This window comes from Chiloscyllium plagiosum, unplaced genomic scaffold, assembly GCF_037043375.1.
Source record: "Chiloscyllium plagiosum isolate Xiang-an unplaced genomic scaffold, Cpla_swu_hap1 HiC_scaffold_35, whole genome shotgun sequence".
NCBI classification, from domain to species: Eukaryota; Metazoa; Chordata; class Chondrichthyes; order Orectolobiformes; family Hemiscylliidae; genus Chiloscyllium; species Chiloscyllium plagiosum.
Window position 1 is genome coordinate 4577574 of NW_028270173.1, and position 21709 is coordinate 4599282.

The 21709-nt window shown below is 65.0% G+C and overlaps 1 protein-coding gene across 1 annotated transcript in view; it reads left to right on the top strand.

Moving 5' to 3' along the window:
* Positions 1-21698, top strand: part of LOC148139991 (uncharacterized) — a 22638-nt gene extending 940 nt beyond the window's left edge. The window contains exons 2-7 of the mRNA XM_087979790.1: positions 7982-8034; positions 9542-9667; positions 9939-10022; positions 15055-15114; positions 17098-17209; positions 21598-21698. Coding sequence (XP_087835916.1) covers positions 7982-8034; positions 9542-9667; positions 9939-10022; positions 15055-15114; positions 17098-17209; positions 21598-21698 — 536 coding nt within the window. The remainder of the gene's footprint in view (positions 1-7981; positions 8035-9541; positions 9668-9938; positions 10023-15054; positions 15115-17097; positions 17210-21597) is intronic.
* Positions 21699-21709: the final 11 nt, after the last annotated feature.

A 21709-nucleotide genomic window follows, 5' to 3' on the forward strand; every position in this document is an offset into this window, starting at 1 on the left:
CCCCCCACAGAGAGAGCGAGGGATCACCCCCCCACAGAGAGAGCGAGGGATCACCCCCCCAGAGAGAGCGAGGGATCACCCCCCCCCAGAGAGAGCGAGGGATCACCCCCCCCAGAGAGAGCGAGGGATCACCCCCCCCAGAGAGAGCGAGGGATCACCCCCCCCAGAGAGAGCGAGGGATCACCCCCCCCCAGAGAGAGCGAGGGATCACCCCCCCCCCAGAGAGAGCGAGGGATCACCCCCCCCAGAGAGAGCGAGGGATCACCCCCCCCAGAGAGAGCGAGGGATCACCCCCCCCCAGAGAGAGCGAGGGATCACCCCCCCCCAGAGAGAGCGAGGGATCACCCCCCCCCAGAGAGAGCGAGGGATCACCCCCCCCCAGAGAGAGCGAGGGATCACCCCCCCCAGAGAGAGCGAGAGATCACCCCCCCAGAGAGAGCGGGATCACCCCCCCAGAGAGTGAGAGCGGGATCACCACCCCCCCCCCCCCGAGAGAGAGGGATCACCCCCCCAGAGAGAGAGAGGGATCACCCCCCCAGAGAGAGAGAGAGATCACCCCCCCCACAGAGAGAGAGAGAGATCACCCCCCCCCCCCACAGAGACAGAGGGAGGGATCACCCCCCCCACAGAGAGAGAGGGATCACCCCCCCCCAGAGAGAGAGAGATAACCCCCCCCACAGAGAGAGAGAGCGAGATCACCCCCCCCCCCCACAGAGAGAGAGAGAGGGAGGATCACCACCCCCACAGAGAGAGAGGGATCACCCCCCCCCCCCCAGAGTGAGAGCGGGATCACGCCCCCCCCCGCCCCCAGAGTGAGAGCGGGATCACACCCCCCCCCCAGAGAGAGAGAGAGAGATCACCCCCCCCCCCCAGAGAGAGAGAGAGGTCACCCCCCCCCCACAGAGAGAGGGATCACCCCCCCCACAGAGAGAGAGGGATCACCCCCCCCACAGAGAGAGAGGGATCACCCCCCCCCACAGAGAGAGAGAGGGATCACCCCCCCCCACAGAGAGAGAGAGGGATCACACACCCCCCCAGAGAGAGAGATCACCCCCCCCACAGAGAGAGAGGGATCACCCCCCCCACAGAGAGAGAGAGAGAGGGATCACCACCCCCCCCAGAGAGAGAGGGATCACCCCCCCCCCAGAGAGAGAGGATCACCCCCCCCAGAGAGAGAGGGATCACCCCCCCCAGAGAGAGAGGGATCACCCCCCCCCACAGAGAGAGAGAGAGAGGGATCAGCCCCCCCCCAGAGAGAGAGGGATCAGCCCCCCCCCAGAGAGAGACGGATCAACCCCCCCACATAGATGGAGAGAAATCACCCCACCCCACAGAGAGAGAGAGGAATCACCCCCCCCACAGAGAGAGGGATCACCCCCCCCCACAGAGAGAGGGATCACCCCCCCCCCCACAGAGAGAGAGGGATCACCCCCCCCCACAGAGAGAGAGGGATCACCCCCCCCCCCACAGAGAGAGAGAGAGGGATCACCCCCCCACAGAGAGAGAGGGATCACCCCCCCCACAGAGAGAGAGAGGGATCACCCCCCCCACAGAGAGAGAGGGATCACCCCCCCCCACAGAGAGAGAGAGGGATCACCCCCCCCACAGAGAGAGAGAGGGATCACCCCCCCCCCACACAGAGAGAGGGATCACCCCCCCCCCACAGAGAGAGAGGGATCACCCCCCCCCCACAGAGAGAGAGGGATCACCCCCCCCCACAGAGAGAGAGGGATCACCCCCCCCCCACAGAGAGAGAGAGGGATCACCCCCCCCCACAGAGAGAGAGAGGGATCACAACCCCCCCCCCCAGAGAGAGAGATCACCCCCCCCACAGGGAGAGAGGGATCACCCCCCCCACAGAGAGAGAGAAGAGAGAGGGATCACCCCCCCCCACAGAGAGAGAGAGAGAGGGATCACCACCCCCCACAGAGAGAGAGGGATCACCCCCCTCCCCCAGAGAGAGAGGGATCACCCCCCCAGAGAGAGAGGGATCACCCCTCCCCCCAGAGAGAGAGAGGGATCACCCCCCCCCTCCAGGAGAGAGGGATCACCCCCCCCAGAGAGAGAGAGGGATCACCCCCCCCCACCAGAGAGAGAGAGAGGGATCACCCCCCCACACAGAGAGAGAGGGATCACCCCCCCCCACAGAGAGAGAGAGGGATCACCCCCCCCCACAGAGAGAGAGAGGGATCACCCCCCCCACAGAGAGAGAGGGATCACCCCCCCCACAGAGAGAGAGAGGGATCACCCCCCCCCACAGAGAGAGAGGGATCACCCCCCCCACACAGAGAGAGAGAGGGATCACCCCCCCCCCACAGAGAGAGAGGGATCACCCCCCCCCCAGAGAGAGAGGGATCACCCCTCCCCCAGAGAGAGAGGGATCACCCCCCCCCAGAGAGAGAGGGATCACCCCCCCCCCCAGAGAGAGAGGGATCACCCCCCCCCAGAGAGAGAGGGATCACCCCCCACGAGAGAGAGAGGGATCACCCCCCCCCCACACAGAGAGAGAGAGGATCACCCCCCCCCCCCCACAGAGAGAGGAGGGATCACCCCCCCCCCCAGAGAGAGAGGGATCACCCCCCCCCCCAGAGAGAGAGGGATCACCCCCCCCCAGAGAGAGAGGGATCACCCCCCCCACAGAGAGAGGGATCACCCCCCCCCCCACAGAGAGAGGGATCACCCCCCCCCCACAGAGAGAGAGGGATCACCCCCCCCCCCCCACAGAGAGAGAGAGGGATCACCCTCCCCCCCACAAGAGAGAGAGAGGGATCACCCCCCCCACACAGAGAGAGAGAGAGATCACCCCCCCCCCACAGAGAGAGGGATCACCCCCCCCACAGAGAGAGGGATCACCCCCCCACACAGAGAGAGAGGGATCACCCCTCCCCACAGAGAGAGAGAGGGATCACCCCCCCCACACAGAGAGAGAGAGGGATCACCCCCCCCCCCACACAGAGAGAGATCACCCCCCCCCCCCACAGAGAGAGGGATCACCCCCCCCCACAGAGAGAGAGAGGGATCACCCCCCCCACAGAGAGAGAGATCACCCCCCCCCACAGAGAGAGAGAGGGATCACCCCCCCCCACAGAGAGAGAGAGGGATCACCCCCCCCCCCCACAGAGAGAGAGAGGGATCACCCCCCCACAGAGAGAGCGAGGGATCACCCCCCCCAGAGAGAGCGAGGGATCACCCCCCCCAGAGAGAGCGAGGGATCACCCCCCCCAGAGAGAGCGAGGGATCACCCCCCCCAGAGAGAGCGAGGGATCACCCCCCCCAGAGAGAGCGAGGGATCACCCCCCCCAGAGAGAGCGAGAGATCACCCCCCCAGAGAGAGCGGGATCACCCCCCCAGAGAGTGAGAGCGGGATCACCACCCCCCCCCCCCGAGAGAGAGGGATCACCCCCCCAGAGAGAGAGAGGGATCACCCCCCCAGAGAGAGAGAGAGATCACCCCCCCCACAGAGAGAGAGAGAGAGATCACCCCCCCCCCCACAGAGAGAGAGAGAGGGAGGGATCACTCCCCTCACAGAGAGAGAGGGATCACCCCCCCCAGAGAGAGAGAGATAACCCCCCCCACAGAGAGAGAGAGAGAGATCACCCCCCCCCCCCCACAGAGAGAGAGGAGAGGGAGGGATCACCACCCCCACAGAGAGAGAGGGATCACCCCCCCCCCCCCAGAGTGAGAGCGGGATCACGCCCCCCCCCGCCCCCAGAGTGAGAGCGGGATCACACCCCCCCCAGAGAGAGAGAGAGAGAGATCACCCCCCCCCCCCCCCCTGAGAGAGAGAGAGGTCACCCCCCCCACAGAGAGAGAGGGATCACCCCCCCCACAGAGAGAGAGGGATCACCCCCCCCACAGAGAGAGAGGGATCACCCCCCCCCCCACAGAGAGAGAGAGGGATCACCCCCCCCCACAGAGAGAGAGAGGGATCACACCCCCCCCCAGAGAGAGAGATCACCCCCCCACAGAGAGAGAGGGATCACCCCCCCCACAGAGAGAGAGAGAGGGATCACCCACCCCCCCACAGAGAGAGAGGGATCACCCCCCCCCCCCCCAGAGAGAGAGGGATCACCCCCCCCAGAGAGAGAGGGATCACCCCCCCCAGAGAGAGAGGGATCACCCCCCCAGAGAGAGAGGGATCACCCCCCCCACAGAGAGAGAGAGAGAGGGATCAGCCCCCCCCCCAGAGAGGAGAGGGATCACCCCCCACAGAGAGAGAGAGGGATCACCCCCCCCCCACAGAGAGAGAGAGGAATCACCCCCCCCCCCCACAGAGAGAGAGATCACCCCCCCCACAGAGAGAGAGAGACGGATCAACCCCCCCACATAGATGGAGAGAAATCACCCCACCCCACAGAGAGAGAGAGGAATCACCCCCCCCCCCCACAGAGAGAGGATCACCCCCCCCCCCACAGAGAGAGAGCGGGATCACCCCCCCACAGAGAGAGAGAGAGATCCACCCCCCCCCACAGAGAGAGAGAGATCACCCCCTCCACAGAGAGAGAGATCACCCTCCCCCCACAGAGAGAGAGAGAGGGAACTCCCCCCCCCCCCCCCCCCCCCCCCCAGAGAGAGAGAGAGGGAGAGATCATCCCAGAGAGAGGGATCACCCCCCCCACAGAGAGAGAGGGATCACCCCCCCCCACAGAGAGAGAGAGATCACCCCCCCCCCACAGAGAGAGAGGGAGGGATCACCACCCCCACAGAGAGAGAGGGATCACCCCCCCCCCCCCCCCCCCCAGAGTGAGAGCGGGATCACCCCCCCCCCCCCCAGAGTGAGAGCGGGATCACCCCCCCCCCCCCCCCCCAGAGTGAGAGCGGGATCACACACCCCCGCTCTCAGAGAGAGAGAGAGATCACCCCCCCCCCCCCACAGACAGAGAGAGAGAGGGAGATCACCCCCCCCCCCCCAGAGAGAGAGAGATCACCCCCCCCCCCCCCCCACAGAGAGAGAGGGATCACCCCCCCCCCAGAGAGGCCGGGATCACCCCCCCCCCAGAGAGGGAGGGATCACCCCCCCCCACAGAGAGAGAGGCATCACCCCCCCACAGAGAGAGAGGGATCACCCCCCCCCAGAGAGAGAGAGGGATCACCCCCCCAGAGAGAGAGAGGGATCACCCCCCCAGAGAGAGAGGGATCACCCCCCCAGAGAGAGAGAGATCACCCCCCCAGAGAGAGAGGGATCACCCCCCTCCAGAGAGAGCGGGATCACCAACCCCACAGAGTGAGAGAGATCACCCCCCCCCCAGAGAGAGAGAGATCACCCCCCCAGAGAGAGAGAGAGAGAGGGATCACCCCCCCATAGAGAGAGAGGGATCACCCCCCCATAGAGAGAGAGGGATCACCCCCCCCATAGAGAGAGAGGGATCACCCCCCCCCCCCCCACAGAGAGAGAGGGATCACCCCCCCCCCACAGAGAGAGAGGGATCACCCCCCCCCCCCCCAGAGAGAGAGGGATCACCCCCCCCCCCCAGAGAGAGAGGGATCACCCCCCCCCAGAGAGGCCGGGATCACCCCCCCCCCCAGAGAGGCCGGGATCACCCCCCCCCCCAGAGAGGCCGGGATCACCCCCCCCCCAGAGAGAGAGGGATCACCCCCCCCCAGAGAGAGAGGGATCACCCCCCCCACAGAGAGAGAGGGATCACCCCCCCCACAGAGAGAGAGGGATCACCCCCCCCACAGAGAGAGAGGGATCACCCCCCCCCCACAGAGAGAGAGGGATCACCCCCCCCACAGAGAGAGAGGGATCACCCTCCCCCACAGAGAGAGAGGGATCACCCCCCCCCCACAGAGAGAGGGGGATCACCCCCCCCCAGAGAGAGAGAGGGATCACCCCCCCAGAGAGAGAGAGGGATCACCCCCCCCCCCAGAGAGAGAGGGATCACCCCCCCCCCAGAGAGAGCGAGGGATCACCCCCCCCAGAGAGAGAGAGAGATCACCCCCCCAGAGAGAGCGGGATCACCCCCCCAGAGAGTGAGAGCGGGATCACCACCCCCCCCCCCCCGAGAGAGAGAGGGATCACCCCCCCAGAGAGAGAGAGGGATCACCCCCCCAGAGAGAGAGAGGGATCACCCCCCCAGAGAGAGAGAGGGATCACCCCCCCAGAGAGAGAGAGAGAGATCACCCCCCCAGAGAGAGAGAGATCACCCCCCCCCACAGAGAGAGAGAGAGATCACCCCCCCCCCCCACAGAGAGAGAGAGGGAGGGATCACCCCCCCCACAGAGAGAGAGGGATCACCCCCCCCAGAGAGAGAGAGATAACCCCCCCCACAGAGAGAGAGAGAGAGAGAGATCACCCCCCCCCCCAACAGAGAGAGAGAGAGGGAGGGATCACCACCCCCACAGAGAGAGAGGGATCACCCCCCCCCCCCAGAGTGAGAGCGGGATCACCCCCCCCCGCCCCCAGAGTGAGAGCGGGATCACACCCCCCCCCAGAGAGAGAGAGAGAGATCACCCCCCCCCCCCCCCCAGAGAGAGAGAGAGGTCACCCCCCCCCCCAGAGAGAGAGAGGGATCACCCCCCCCAGAGAGAGAGAGGGATCCCCCCCCCCCCAGAGAGAGAGGGATCACCCCCCCCCAGAGAGAGAGGGATCACCCCCCCCAGAGAGAGAGAGGGATCACCCCCCCAGAGAGAGAGGGATCACCCCCCCCCAGAGAGAGCGAGGGATCACCCCCCCCCAGAGAGAGAGAGAGATCACCCCCCCCAGAGAGAGCGGGATCACCCCCCCAGAGAGTGAGAGCGGGATCACCACCCCCCCCCCGAGAGAGAGGGATCACCCCGCCAGAGAGAGAGAGGGATCACCCCGCCCAGAGAGAGAGAGGGATCACCCTCCCAGAGAGAGAGAGAGATCACCCCCCCAGAGAGAGAGAGATCACCCCCCCCCCCACAGAGAGAGAGAGAGATCACCCCCCCCCCCACAGAGAGAGAGAGGGAGGGATCACCCCCCCCACAGAGAGAGAGGGATCACCCCCCCAGAGAGAGAGAGATAACCCCCCCCACAGAGAGAGAGAGAGAGAGATCACCCCCCCCCCCCACAGAGAGAGAGAGAGGGAGGGATCACCACCCCCACAGAGAGAGAGAGATCACCCCCCCCCCCCCACAGAGAGAGAGAGGGAGGGATCACCCCCCCCACAGAGAGAGAGGGATCACCCCCCCAGAGAGAGAGAGATAACCCCCCCCACAGAGAGAGAGAGAGAGATCACCCCCCCCCCCCCCACAGAGAGAGAGAGAGGGAGGGATCACCACCCCCACAGAGAGAGAGGGATCACCCCCCCCCCAGAGTGAGAGCGGGATCACCCCCCCCCGCCCCCAGAGTGAGAGCGGGATCACACCCCCCCCCCCAGAGAGAGAGAGAGATCACCCCCCCTCCCCCAGAGAGAGAGAGAGGTCACCCCCCCCCCCCCAGAGAGAGAGGGATCACCCCCCCCAGAGAGAGAGGGATCACCCCCCCCCAGAGAGAGCGAGGGATCACCCCCCCCAGAGAGAGCGAGGGATCACCCCCCCCCGAGAGAGCGAGGGATCACCCCCCCCAGAGAGAGCGAGGGATCACCCCCCCCAGAGAGAGCGAGGGATCACCCCCCCCAGAGAGAGCGAGGGATCACCCCCCCGAGAGAGATCACCCCCCCCCAGAGAGAGCGGGATCACCCCCCCAGAGAGTGAGAGCGGGATCACCACCCCCCCCCCCCCCCGAGAGAGAGGGATCACCCCCCCAGAGAGAGAGAGGGATCACCCCCCCAGAGAGAGAGAGAGATCACCCCCCCCACAGAGAGAGAGAGATCACCCCCCCCCCCACAGAGAGAGAGAGGGAGGGATCACCCCCCCCACAGAGAGAGAGGGATCACCCCCCCCCAGAGAGAGAGAGATAACCCCCCCACAGAGAGAGAGAGAGAGATCACCCCCCCCCCCCCCACAGAGAGAGAGAGAGAGGGAGGGATCACCACCCCCACAGAGAGAGAGGGATCAACCCCCCCCCCAGAGTGAGAGCGGGATCACCCCCCCCCCCCCCCAGAGAGAGAGAGAGAGATCACCCCCCCCCCCCCCCCAGAGAGAGAGAGAGGTCACCCCCCCCCACAGAGAGAGAGGGATCACCCCCCCCCACAGAGAGAGAGTGATCACCCCCCCCACAGAGAGAGAGGGATCACCCCCCCCCCACAGAGAGGGAGGGATCACCCCCCCCCCAGAGAGAGAGAGATCACCCCCCCCCCCCCAGAGAGAGAGAGATCACACCCCCCCCACAGAGAGAGAGGGATCACCCCCCCCCACAGAGAGGCCGGGATCACCCCCCCCCCCCCCCCCCAGAGAGGGAGGGATCACCCCCCCCCACAGAGAGAGAGGGATCACCCCCCCACAGAGAGAGAGGAATCACCCCCCCAGAGAGAGAGAGAGATCACCCCCCCCAGAGAGAGAGAGAGATCACCCCCCCAGAGAGAGAGGGATCACCACCCCCCACAGAGAGAGAGGAATCACCCCCACAGAGAGAGAGAGAGAGAGGTCACCCCCCCCCCCCAAGAGAGAGAGAGATCACCCCCCCCACAGAGAGAGAGAGAGAGATCACACTCCCCACCACCACAGAGAGAGGGATCACCCTCCACCCCCACAGATAGAGGGATCACCCCCACAGAGAGAGAGAGAGAGAGATCACCCCCCTGCAGAGAGAGAGAGGGATCACCCCCCCCACAGAGAGAGAAATCACCCCCCCCCCCCCAGAGAGAGAGAGGGATTACCACTCCCCCCCCCCCCCCCCCCCCCCCCCCCCCCCCACAGAGAGAGAGAGAGATCACCCCCACCCCCAGAGAGAGAGAGGGATCACCCCTCCCACCCCCACAGAGAGAGAGATCACCCCCCCACAGAGTGAGAGCGGGATCACCCCCCCCCCAGAAAGCGAGAGAGAGGTCACCCCCCCCCCCAGAGAGAGGGATCACCCCACCCCCCACAGAGAGAGCGAGAGATCACACTCCCCACCACCACAGAGAGAGGGATCACCCCCCACCCCCACAGATAGAGGGATCACCCCCCACCCCACAGAGAGAGAGAGACAGAGGGATCACCCCCCCCCCAGAGAGAGAGAGGGATCACCCCTCCCACCCCCACAGAGAGAGAGAGGGATCACTCCCCTCCCCACAGAGAGAGAGAGAGAGAGGGAGGGATCACCACCCCCACAGAGAGAGGGATCACCCCCCCCACAGAGTGAGAGCGGGATCACCCCCCCCCCCCCCCCCAGAGAGCGAGAGAGAGGTCACCCCCCCCCCCCCCCCCAGAGAGAGAGGGATCACCCCACCCCCCACAGAGAGAGCGAGAGATCACACTCCCCACCACCACAGAGAGAGGGATCACCCCCCACCCCCACAGATAGAGGGATCACCCCCCACCCCCACAGAGAGAGAGACAGAGGGATCACCCCCCCCCCAGAGAGAGAGAGGGATCACCCCCCCCCCACAGAGAGAGAGAGAGAGAGACGGATCACCCCCCCCACATAGATGGAGAGAAATCACCCCACCCCACAGAGAGAGAGAGGAATCACCTCCCCCCCCCCCACAGAGAGAGAGATCACCCCCCCACAGAGAGAGAGAGGGAACTCCCCCCCCCCCCCCCCCCACAGAGAGAGAGAGATCATCCCCCTGCAGAGAGAGAGAGAGGGATCACCCCCCCCCCACAGAGAGAGAGAGAGAGAGAGGGATCACCCCCCCCCCCCCACAGAGAGAGAGAGGGATCACCCCCCCCCCACAGAGAGAGGGATCACCCCCCCCAGAGAGAGAGAGAGATCACCCCCCCCCACAGAGAGAGAGAGGGATCACCCCCCCCACAGAGAGAGAGAGAGATCACCCCCCCCCCCCACAGAGAGAGAGAGAGAGGGATCACCACCCCCACAGAGAGAGAGGGATCACCCCCCCCCCCCCACAGAGTGAGAGCGGGATCACCCCCCCCCCCCAGAGTGAGAGCGGGATCACACACCCCCCCGCCCCCAGAGAGAGAGAGAGATCACCCCCACAGAGAGAGAGATCACCCCCCCCCCAGAGAGAGAGAGGGATCACCCCCCCCCACAGAGAGAGAGAGACGGATCACCCCCCCCCCCACATAGATGGAGAGAAATCACCCCACCCCACAGAGAGAGAGAGGAATCACCGCCCCCCCCACAGAGAGAGAGAGAGATCACCCCCCCACAGAGAGAGAGAGAGATCACCCCCCCCACAGAGAGAGAGAGAGATCACCCCCCCCCAGAGAGAGAGAGGGATCACCCCCCCCCAGAGAGAGAGAGGGATCACCCCCCCCCCCCCAGAGAGAGAGGGATCACCCCCCCCCCCCCAGAGAGAGAGGGATCACCCCCCCCCCCAGAGAGAGAGGGATCACCCCCCCCCCAGAGAGAGAGGGATCACCCCCCCCCCCCAGAGAGAGAGGGATCACCCCCCCCCCCCAGAGAGAGAGGGATCACCCCCCCCCCCAGAGAGAGAGGGATCACCCCCCCCCCCAGAGAGAGAGGGATCACCCCCCCCCCCCAGAGAGAGAGGGATCACCCCCCCCCCCCCAGAGAGAGAGGGATCACAGCCCCAATAGAGAGAGGGATCACCCCCCCCAGAGAGAGAGGGATCACCCCCCCCCCAGGGAGAGAGGGATCACCCCCCTCCCCAGAGAGAGAGGCATCACCCCCCTCCCCAGAGAGAGAGGGATCAGCCCGCCAGAGAGAGAGAGAGATCACCCCCCCAGAGAGAGAGAGATCACCCCCCACAGAGTGAGAGCGGGATCACCACCCCCACAGAGTGAGAGCGGGATCACACCCCCCCAGAGAAAGAGCGATCACCCCCCCAGAGAGAGAGAGAGATCACCCCTCCCCCACAGAGAGAGAGGGATCACCCCTCCCCCACAGAGAGAGAGGGATCACCCTCCCCACAGAGAGAGGGAGGGATCACCACCCCCACAGAGAGAGAGGGATCACCCCCCCCCCCACAGAGTGAGAGCGGGATCACCCCCCCCCAGAGAGAGAGAGAGAGGTCACCCCCCCCCCCCCAGAGAGAGAGAGATCACCCCCCCACCCCCCACAGAGAGAGAGGGATCACCCCCACCCCCACAGAGAGAGAGAGAGATCACACTCCCCACCACCACAGAGAGAGGGATCACCCCCCACCCCCACAGAGAGAGAGATCACCCCCACAGAGAGAGAGAGGGATCATCCTCCCCCCAGAGAGAGAGAGGGATCATCCCTCCCACCCCCACAGAGAGAGAGAGATCACCCCACCCCCCCCCCCCACAGAGAGAGAGGGATCACCCTCCCCACAGAGAGAGAGAGAGAGAGAGAGAGGGAGGGATCACCACCCCCACAGAGAGAGCGGGATCACCCCCCCCCAGAGAGCGAGAGAGAGGTCACCCCCCCCAGAGAGACGGATCACCCCACCCCCCACAGAGAGAGCGAGAGATCACACTCCCCACCACCACAGAGAGAGGGATCACCCCCCACCCCCACAGATAGAGGGATCACCCCCCACCCCCACAGAGAGAGAGAGAGAGACAGAGGGATCACCCCCCCGCAGAGAGAGAGAGAGAGAGAGATCACCCCCCTGCAGAGAGAGAGAGGGATCACTCTCCCCCCCCCCCCCCAGAGAGAGAGGGATCACCCCCCCCAGAGAGAGAGAGGGATCACCCCCCCTTCAGAGAGAGAGAGAGAGGGATCAACCCTCCCCCCCCCACACAGAGAGAGGGGGATCACCCCCCCCCACAGAGAGAGAGAGATCAACCCCCCCCCCCACAGAGAGAGAGAGATCCCCCCCCACAGAGAGAGAGAGATCCCCCCCACAGAGAGAGAGATCACCCCCCCCAGAGAGAGAGAGGGATCACCCCCCCCACAGAGAGAGAGAGAGACGGATCACCCCCCCCCCCCACATAGATGGAGAGAAATCACCCCACCCCACAGAGAGAGAGAGAATCACCGCCCCCCCCCACAGAGAGAGAGAGAGATCACCCCTCCCACAGAGAGAGAGAGAGAGATCACCCCCCCCCACAGAGAGAGATCACCCTCCCCCACAGAGAGAGAGAGAGGGAACTCCCCCCCCCCCCACAGAGAGAGAGAGATCATCCCCCTGCAGAGAGAGAGAGAGGGATCACCCCCCCCCCACAGAGAGAGAGAGGGATCACCCCCCCACAGAGAGAGAGAGAGATCACCCCCCCCCCCACAGAGAGAGAGAGGGATCACCACCCCCACAGAGAGAGAGGGATCACTCCCCCCCCCCCCCACAGAGTGAGAGCGGGATCACCCCCCCCCCAGAGAGAGAGAGAGGAATCACACCCCCCCCCCAGAGAGAGAGATCACCCCCCCCCACAGAGAGAGGGATCACCCCCCCCCCCCCACAGAGAGAGAGAGAGGGATCACCCCCCCCCCCCACAGAGAGAGAGAGGGATCACCCCCCCACAGAGAGAGAGAGAGAGATCACCCCCCCCCACAGAGAGAGAGAGAGGGACCACCCCCCCCCCCCCACAGAGAGAGAGAGAGGGATCACCCCCCCCCACAGAGAGAGGGAGATCACCTTCCCCACCCCCACAGAGAGAGGGAGATCACCTTCCCCACCCCCACAGAGAGGGAGAGATCACCACCCCCACAGAGAGAGCGGGATCACGCCCCCCCCCCAGAGAGAGAGAGAGATCACCCCCCCCCCACAGAGAGAGTGGAATCACCCCTCCCCCCCCCCACAGAGAGAGAGAGAGAGAGGGAATTCCCCCTCCCTCCCCCCCCCCCCACTCCAGAGAGAGAGAGGGATCACACCCCCCCCACAGAGAGAGTGGAATCACCCCTCCCCCCCCCACAGAGAGAGAGAGAGGAATCCCCCCTCCCCCCCCCCCCCCCCACACAGAGAGAGAGAGGGATCACCCCCCCCACAGAGAGAGAGATCACCCCCCCCACAGAGAGAGAGGGGGATCACCCCCCCCAGAGAGAGAGAGATCACCCCCCCACAGAGAGAGAGAGAGAGATCACCCCCCCTTCCCCACAGAGAGTGAGAGGGATCACCCCCCCCCACAGAGAGACAGAGAGGGATCACCCCCCCCCCCCACAGAGAGACAGAGAGGGATCACCCCCCCCCCCACAGAGCGACAGAGAGGGATCAACCCCCCCCCCCACAGAGAGACAGAGAGGGATCACCCCCCGCCCCCCACAGAGAGAGGGATCACCCACCCTACAGAGAGAGAGCGGGATCACCCCCCCCCCCCAGAGAGAGAGAGATCACCCCACCCAGAGAGAGAGAGCGAGATCCCCCCCCACAGAGAGAGAAAGGGATCACCCCCCCCCCCACAGAGAGAGAGAGGGATCACCCCCCCCCACAGAGAGAGAGAGGGATCACCCCCCCCCCCCACAGAGAGAGAGAGGGATCACCCCCCCCCCCCCACAGAGAGAGAGAGGGATCACCCCCCCCCCCCACAGAGAGAGAGAGGGATCACCCCCCCCCCCACAGAGAGAGAGAGGGATCACCCCCCTACCACAGAGAGAGAGAGGGATCACCCCCCCCCACAGAGAGAGAGAGATCACCCCCTCCCCACAGAGAGAGAGAGAGGGATCACCCCCCCCCCACACAGAGAGAGAGAGATCACCCCCTCCCCACAGAGAGAGAGAGATCACCCCCTCCCCACAGAGAGAGAGAGAGAGGGATCACCCCCCCCCACAGAGAGAGAGAGATCATCCACCCCCCAGAGAGAGAGATCACGCCCCCCACAGAGAGAGAGGGATCACCCCCCACAGAGAGAGAGAGCGATCACCACCCCCCACAGAGAGAGAGAGAGGGATCACCCCCCCACAGAGAGAGAGAGAGAGAGAGAGAGGGATCACCCCCCCCCCACACAGAGAGAGAGAGAGATCACCCCCCCCAGAAAGAGAGAGATCACTCCCCCCACAGAGAGAGAGGGATCACCCCCCCTCCCACAGAGAGAGAGAGAGAGGGATCACCCCCCCCACAGAGAGAGAGAGATCACCCCCCCCACAGAGAGAGAGATCACCCCCCCCCACAGAGAGAGAGAGATCACCCCCCCACAGAGAGAGAGAGGGATCACCCCCCCCCACAGAGAGAGAGAGGGATCACCCCCCCCCCACAGAGAGAGAGAGGGATCACCCCCCCCCACAGAGAGAGAGAGGGATCACCCCCCCCCACAGAGAGAGAGAGGGATCACCCCCCCCCACAGAGAGAGAGAGAGATCACCCCCTCCCCACAGAGAGAGAGAGATCACCCCCTCCCCACAGAGAGAGAGAGAGGGATCACCCCCCCCCCCACACAGAGAGAGAGATCATCCACCCCCCAGAGAGAGAGAGATCACCCCCCCCCACAGAGAGAGAGGGATCACCCCCCACAGAGAGAGAGAGCGATCACCACCCCACCACACAGAGAGATCACCCCCCCCCAGAGAGAGAGAGAGAGGGATCACCCCCCCCCACACAGAGAGAGAGAGATCACCCCCCCCCCCCACAGAGTGAGAGCGGGATCACACCCCCCCCCCCCAGGGAGAGAGATAGATCACCCCCCCAGAGAGAGAGAGATCACCCCCCCACAGAGAGAGAGAGAGAGGGATCGCCCCCCCCCACAGAAAGAGAGAGAGAGAGAGGGATCACCCCCCCCCCCACAGAGAGAGAGAGAGATCACCCCCCCCCACAGAGAGAGAGAGATCACCCCCCGCACAGAGAGAGAGAGATCACCCCCCCCCCCACAGAGAGAGAGAGAGATCACCCCCCCCACAGAGAGAGAGAGAGATCACCCCCCCCACAGAGAGCGAGAGAGGGATCACCCCCCACAGAGAGAGGGATCACCCCCCCCACAGAGAGAGAAAGAGATCACCACCCCCCCCACAGAGAGAGAGAGGGATCACCCCCCCACAGAGAGAGAGAGAGAGAGATCACCCCCCCCACAGAGAGAGAGAGAGGGATCACCCCCCACAGAGAGAGAGGGATCACCCCCCCCCCCACAGAGAGAGAAAGAGATCACCCCCCCCACACAGAGAGAGAGAGAGGGATCCCCCCGCCCACAGAGAGAGAGAGGGATCACCCCCCCACAGAGGGAGAGGGATCACCCCCCCCCCACAGAGAGAGAAAGAGATCACCCCCCCCCCCACAGAGAGAGAGAGAGAGAGAGGGATCCCCCCGCCCACAGAGAGAGAGACAGATCACTCCCCCCCCCCCCCCCCCACAGAGAGAGAGATAGAGAGATCACCCCCCCCCCCCCCCCCCACAGAGTGAGAGATCACCCCCCCCCAGAGAGAGAGGGAGATCACCGCTCCCCCCCCCCCCCCCACACACACGGAGAGGGATCACGCCCCCCAGAGAGAGAGGGATCACCCCCCCCCCGACAGAGAGAGAGAGAGAGACGCATCACGACCCCCCACATAGAGGGAGAGAAATCACCCGGACCCCCCACAGAGAGAGAGAGGGATCACCCCCCCACAGAGAGAGAGAGATCACCCCCCCCCCCACAGAGAGAGAGAGGGATCACCCCCCCACAGAGAGAGAGAGAGATCACCCCCCCCCCCCCCACAGAGAGAGAGAGGGATCACCACCCCCACAGAGAGAGAGGGATCACTCCCCCCCCCCCCCCCCCCCACAGAGTGAGAGCGGGATCACCCCCCCCCCCCCCCCCAGAGAGAGAGAGAGGAATCACCGTTCCCCCCCCCCCCAGAGAGAGAGATCACCCCCCCCCCCACAGAGAGAGAGGGATCACCCCCCCCCCCACAGAGAGAGAGAGAGGGATCACCCCCCCCCCCCCCACAGAGAGAGGAAGAGATCACACTCTCCCACAGAGAGAGGGATCACCCTCCCCACTCCCAGAGAGAGAGGGAGATCACCCTCCCCACCCCCACAGAGAGGGAGAGATCAAGGATCACCCCCCCCCCCAGAGAGAGAGATCACTCCCCCCCACAGAGAGAGAGGGATCACCCCCCCCCACAGAGAGAGAGAGAGGGAGGGATCACCACCCCCACAGAGAGAGCGGGATCACACCCTCCCCCCCCCCCCCCCCCCGAGAGAGAGATAGATCACCCCCCCAGAGAGAGAGAGATCACTCCCCCCACAGAGAGAGAGAGGGATCACCCCCCCCCCCCACAGAGAGAGAGAGAGAGAGAGAGGGATCACCCCCCCCCCCCACAGAGAGAGGGATCACCCCGCCACCCCCACAGAGAGAGAGACAGAGGGATCACCCCCCCCCCCCCGCAGAGAGAGAGAGAGATCACCCTCCTGCAGAGAGAGAGAGGGATCACCCCCCCCCCCCCAGAGAGAGAGGGATCACCCCCCCCCCCAGAGAGAGAGGGATCACCCCCCCTCACAGAGAGAGGGATCACCCCCCCACCCCACAGAGAGAGAGACAGAGGGATCACCCCCCCCTGCAGAGAGAGAGAGAGATCACCCCCCTGCAGAGAGAGAGAGAGATCACCCCCCTGCAGAGTGAGAGAGGGATCACCCCCCCCCCCCCAGAGAGAGAGGGATCACCCCCCCCACAGAGAGAGAGAGAGAGATCACTCCCCCCCCCCCGAGAGAGAGAGGGATCGCCCCCCCCCACAGAGAGAGAGAGAGAGATCACCACCCCACACAGAGAGAGAGAGAGATCACCCCCCACACAGAGAGAGAGAGAGAGATCACCCCCCCCACAGAGAGAGAGAGAGATCACCCCCCCCCACAGAGAGAGAGAGAGATCACCCCCCCACAGAGAGAGAGAAAGATCACCCCCCCACAGAGAGAGAGAGAAAGATCACCCCCCCGACAGAGAGAGAGAGAGATCACCCCCCCACAGAGAGAGAGAGAGATCACCACCCCCACAGAGAGAGAGGGATCACCCCCCCCCACAGAGAGAGAGAGAGAGGGATCACCCCCCCACAGAGAGAGAGGGATCACCCCCCCCCCCCACAGAGAGAGAAAGAGATTCACCACCCCCCCCACAGAGAGAGAGAGGGATCACCCCCCCACAGTGAGAGAGAGAGGGATCACCCCCCCACAGAGAGAGAGATCACCCCCCCCCCAGAGAGAGAGAGGGATCGCCCCTCCCCCCCCACAACAGAGAGAGAGGGATCACCACCCCCCCACAGAGAGAGAGAGAGATCACCCTCCCCCACAGAGAGAGAGAGAGATCACCCCCCCCACAGAGAGAGATAGAGATCACCCCCCCCCACAGAGAGAGAGAGAGATCACCCCCCGCACAGAGAGAGAGAGAGATCACCCCCCCCACACAGAGAGAGAGAGAGCTCACCCCCCCCACAGAGAGCGAGAGAGGGATCACCCCCCCACAGAGAGAGGGATCACCCCCCCCCACAGAGAGAGAAAGAGATCACCACCACCCCCCCAGAGAGAGAGAGGGATCACCCCCCCCCCCAGAGAGAGAGAGGGATCACCCCCCCACAGAGAGAGAGAGAGATCACCCCCCACCCCCACAGAGAGAGAGAGAGAGGGATCACCCCCCACAGAGAGAGAGGGATCACCCCCCCCCCCCAGCAGAGAGAGAAAGAGATCACCACCCCCCCACAGATTGAGAGAGGGATCACCACCCCCCCCCCCCAGAGAGAGAGAGGGATCACCCCCCCCCCCACAGAGAGAGAGAGAGGGATCCCCCCGCCCACAGAGAGAGAGACAGATCACTCCCCCCCCCCCCCCCCCCCCCCACAGAGAGAGAGAGGGATCACCCCCCACAGAGAGAGAGGGATCACCCCCCCAGCGAGAGAGAGATATCACCCCCCCAACAGAGAGAGAGAGAGGGATCACTCCGCCTCCCCACAGAGAGAGAGAGAGCACCCCCCCCACAGAGAGAGAGAGGGATCACCCCCCCCCACAGAGAGAGAGAGAGGGATCACCGCCCCACAGAGAGAGAGAGGGATCAGCCCCACCCCCACAGAGAGAGAGAGGGATCACCCCCCACCCCCACAGTGAGAGAGAGAGAGGGAGGAATCACCCCCCCCACAGAGAGTGAGAGATCACCCCCCCCCCAGAGAGAGAGATCAACCCCCCCACAGAGACACAGAGAGAGAGTGGGATCACCCCCCCCCCAGGGAGAGAGATCACCCCCCCCCACAGAGAGAGAGAGGGATCACCCCCCACCCCCACAGAGAGAGGGAGAGAGATCACCCCCCTGCAGAGAGAGAGAGGGATCAACCCCCCCCCCCCGAGAGAGAGGGATCACCCCCCCCCCCAGAGAGAGAGGGATCACCCCCACCCCAGAGAGAGAGGGATCAACCCCCCCCCCAGAGAGAGAGGGATCAACCCCCCCCCACAGAGAGAGGGATCACCCACCACCCCCACAGAGAGAGAGAGAGGGATCACCCCCCCCCCCTCAGAGAGAGGGATCACCCCCCACCCCCACAGAGAGAGGGATCACCCACCACCCCCACAGAGAGAGAGGGATCACCCCCCACCCCCACAGAGAGAGAGATCACCCTCCCCACCCCCACAGAGAGAGAGAGGGATCACCCCCCCCACCCCCACAGAGAGAGAGGGGGATCACCCCCCACCCCCACAGAGAGAGAGGGGGATCACCCCCCACCCCCACAGAGAGAGAGAGGGATCACCCCCCACCCCCACAGAGAGAGAGAGAGGGATCACCCTCTCCCACAGAGAGAGAGAGGGATCACCCCCTCCCACAGAGAGAGAGAGCGAGGGATCATTCCCCCCCCCACACAGAGAGAGGGGGATCACCCCCCCCCACAGAGAGAGAGGGATCACCCCGCCCCCCCCAGAGAGAGAGAGGGATCACCCCCCCACAGAGAGAGGGATCACCCGCCCCACCCATAGAGAGAGGGATCACCCCCTCCCACAGAGAGAGAGAGCGAGGGATCACCCCCCCCCCCCCCCACAGAGAGACAGTGATCACCCCCCCCCACAGAGAGAGAGAGGGATCACCCCCCCCCCCACAGAGAGAGAGAGGGATCAACCCCCCCCCACAGAGAGAGAGGGATCACCCCCCCTCACAGAGAGAGGGATCACCCTCCCCACCCCCACAGAGAGAGAGAGGGATCACCCCCCCCCACAGAGAGAGAGGGATCACCCCCCCCCTCAGAGAGAGGGATCTCCCTCCCCACCCCCACAGAGAGAGAGGGATCACACCACCACCCCCCACAGAGAGAGAGGGATCACCCCCTCCCACAGAGAGAGAGAGCGAGGGATCACCCCCCCCCCCCCACAGAGAGACAGTGATCACCCCCCCCCCCCCCACAGAGAGAGAGAGGGATCACCCCCCCCCCCCACAGAGAGAGAGAGGGATCAACCCCCCCCCCCCCAGAGAGAGAGGGATCAACCCCCCCCCCCCCAGAGAGAGAGGGATCACCACCCCCCCCACAGAGAGAGGGATCACCCACCACCCCCACAGAGAGAGAGAGGGATCACCCCCCCCCTCAGAGAGAGGGATCACCCCCCACCCCCACAGAGAGAGGGATCACCCCCCACCCCCACAGAGAGAGGGATCACCCCCCACCCCCACAGAGAGAGGGATCACCCACCACCCCCACAGAGAGAGAGAGGGATCACCCCCCACCCCCACAGAGAGAGAGATCACCCTCCCCACCCCCACAGAGAGAGGGATCACCCCCCCACCCCCCACAGAGAGAGAGAGAGGGATCACCCCCCACCCCCACAGAGAGAGAGAGAGGGATCACCCCCCACCCCCACAGAGAGAGAGAGAGGGATCACCCCCCACCCCCACAGAGAGAGGGATCACCCCCTCCCACAGAGAGAGAGAGGGATCACCCCCTCCCACAGAGAGAGAGAGCGAGGGATCACCCCCCCCCCCCCACAGAGAGACAGTGATCACCCCCCCCCCCCACAGAGAGAGAGAGGGATCACCCCCCCCCCCACAGAGAGAGAGAGGGATCAACCTCCCCCCACAGAGAGAGAGGGATCACCCCCCTCACAGAGAGAGGGATCACCCTCCCCACCCCCACAGAGAGAGAGGAATCACCCCCCCCCCCCACAGAGAGAGAGGGATCACCCCCCCCCCCCACAGAGAGAGAGATCACCCTCCACATCCCCCACAGAGAGAGGGATCACCCCCCCCCCCCACAGAGAGAGAGAGAGAAATCACCCTCCCCACCCCCACGGAGAGAGGGATCACCCCCCACCCCCACAGAGAGAGGGATCACCCCCCTACCCCCACAGAGAGAGAGATCACCCTCCACATCCCCACAGAGAGAGGGATCACCCCCCCCCCCCCCCACAGAGAGAGAGAGAGAAATCACCCTCCCCACCCCCACGGAGAGAGGGATCACCCCCCACCCCCACAGAGAGAGGGATCACCCCCCTACCCCCACAGAGAGAGGGATCACCCCCCACCCCCACAGAGAGAGGGATCACCCCCCCACCCCCACAGAGAGAGAGATCACCCTCCCTACCCGCACAGAGAGAGAGATCACCCTCCCTACCCGCACAGAGAGAGAGATCACCCTCCCTACCCGCACAGAGAGAGAGATCACCCTCCCTACCCCCACAGAGAGAGGGATCACCCCCCCACCCCCACAGAGAGAGAGATCACCCTCCCTACCCGCACAGAGAGAGAGATCACCCTCCCTACCCGCACAGAGAGATAGATCACCCTCCCTACCCGCACAGAGAGAGAGATCACCCTCCCCACCCCCACAGAGAGAGGGATCACCCCCCACCCCCACAGAGAGAGGGATCACCCCTCACCCCCACGGAGAGAGGGATCACCCCCCACCCCCACAGAGAGAGAGATCACCCTCCACATCCCCACAGAGAGAGAGATCACCCTCCCTACCCGCACAGAGAGAGAGATCACCCTCCCTACCCGCACAGAGAGAGAGATCACCCTCCCCACCCCCACAGAGAGAGAGATCACCCTCCCCACCCCCACAGAGAGAGGGATCACCCTCCCCACCCCCACAGAGAGAGGGATCATCCTCCCCACCCCCACAGAGAGAGGGATCACCCCCCACCCCCACAGAGAGAGGGATCACCCCCCACCCCCACAGAGAGAGAGATTACGCTCCCCACGCCCACAGAGAGAGGGATCACCCCCCCCTCACCCCCCACAGAGAGAGGGATCACCCCTCACCCCCCACAGAGAGAGGGATCACCCCTCACCCCCCACAGAGAGAGAGATCACCCTCCCCACCCCCTCAGAGAGAGGGATCACCCCGCACCCCCTCAGAGAGAGGGATCACCCCCCCACCCCGTCAGAGAGAGGGATCACCCCCCACCCCCACACAGAGAGAGGGATCCCCCCCCCCCCCACAGTGAGAGGGATCACCCCCCACCCCCACAGAGAGAGAGAGAGGGATCACCCTCCCCACCCCCACAGAGAGAGGGAGATCACTCCCCCCCCCCCCTGCACAGAGTGAGAGAACACCCCCCACAGAGAGAGAGGAATACCCCTTCCTGCAACGTGAGGTGGGGGCACCTCCTGTTGCTGGGGGAGAAGGGTGACCCCTGCTCATGGTTTGGGAGGAGAGGCGTGTCTATGTGAATGTGTAACGGAGTGTTGAGTGATAAAAGGGATTATTATTTTGACTTTGTTGAAAATGTGTGGAATTTTGTTGGAATTTGGTATAAGCAGATGGTTTGGTTCAATGTATTTCATCATGGTGTTTTTAGTAAGCTGCTGTTTTGTTTCTCAAATAATGAAACTGCAGCATTGTGTTCGCCTGTTTCAGTGAGGGATCACCTTGTTAAATCAAAACTAAACTTGTTCGATCATGTCAGCTGGGTGTGTGATGATCATGTCAGGATCACCAGATTGCACCATAACTCCTGACCGTCACTGTT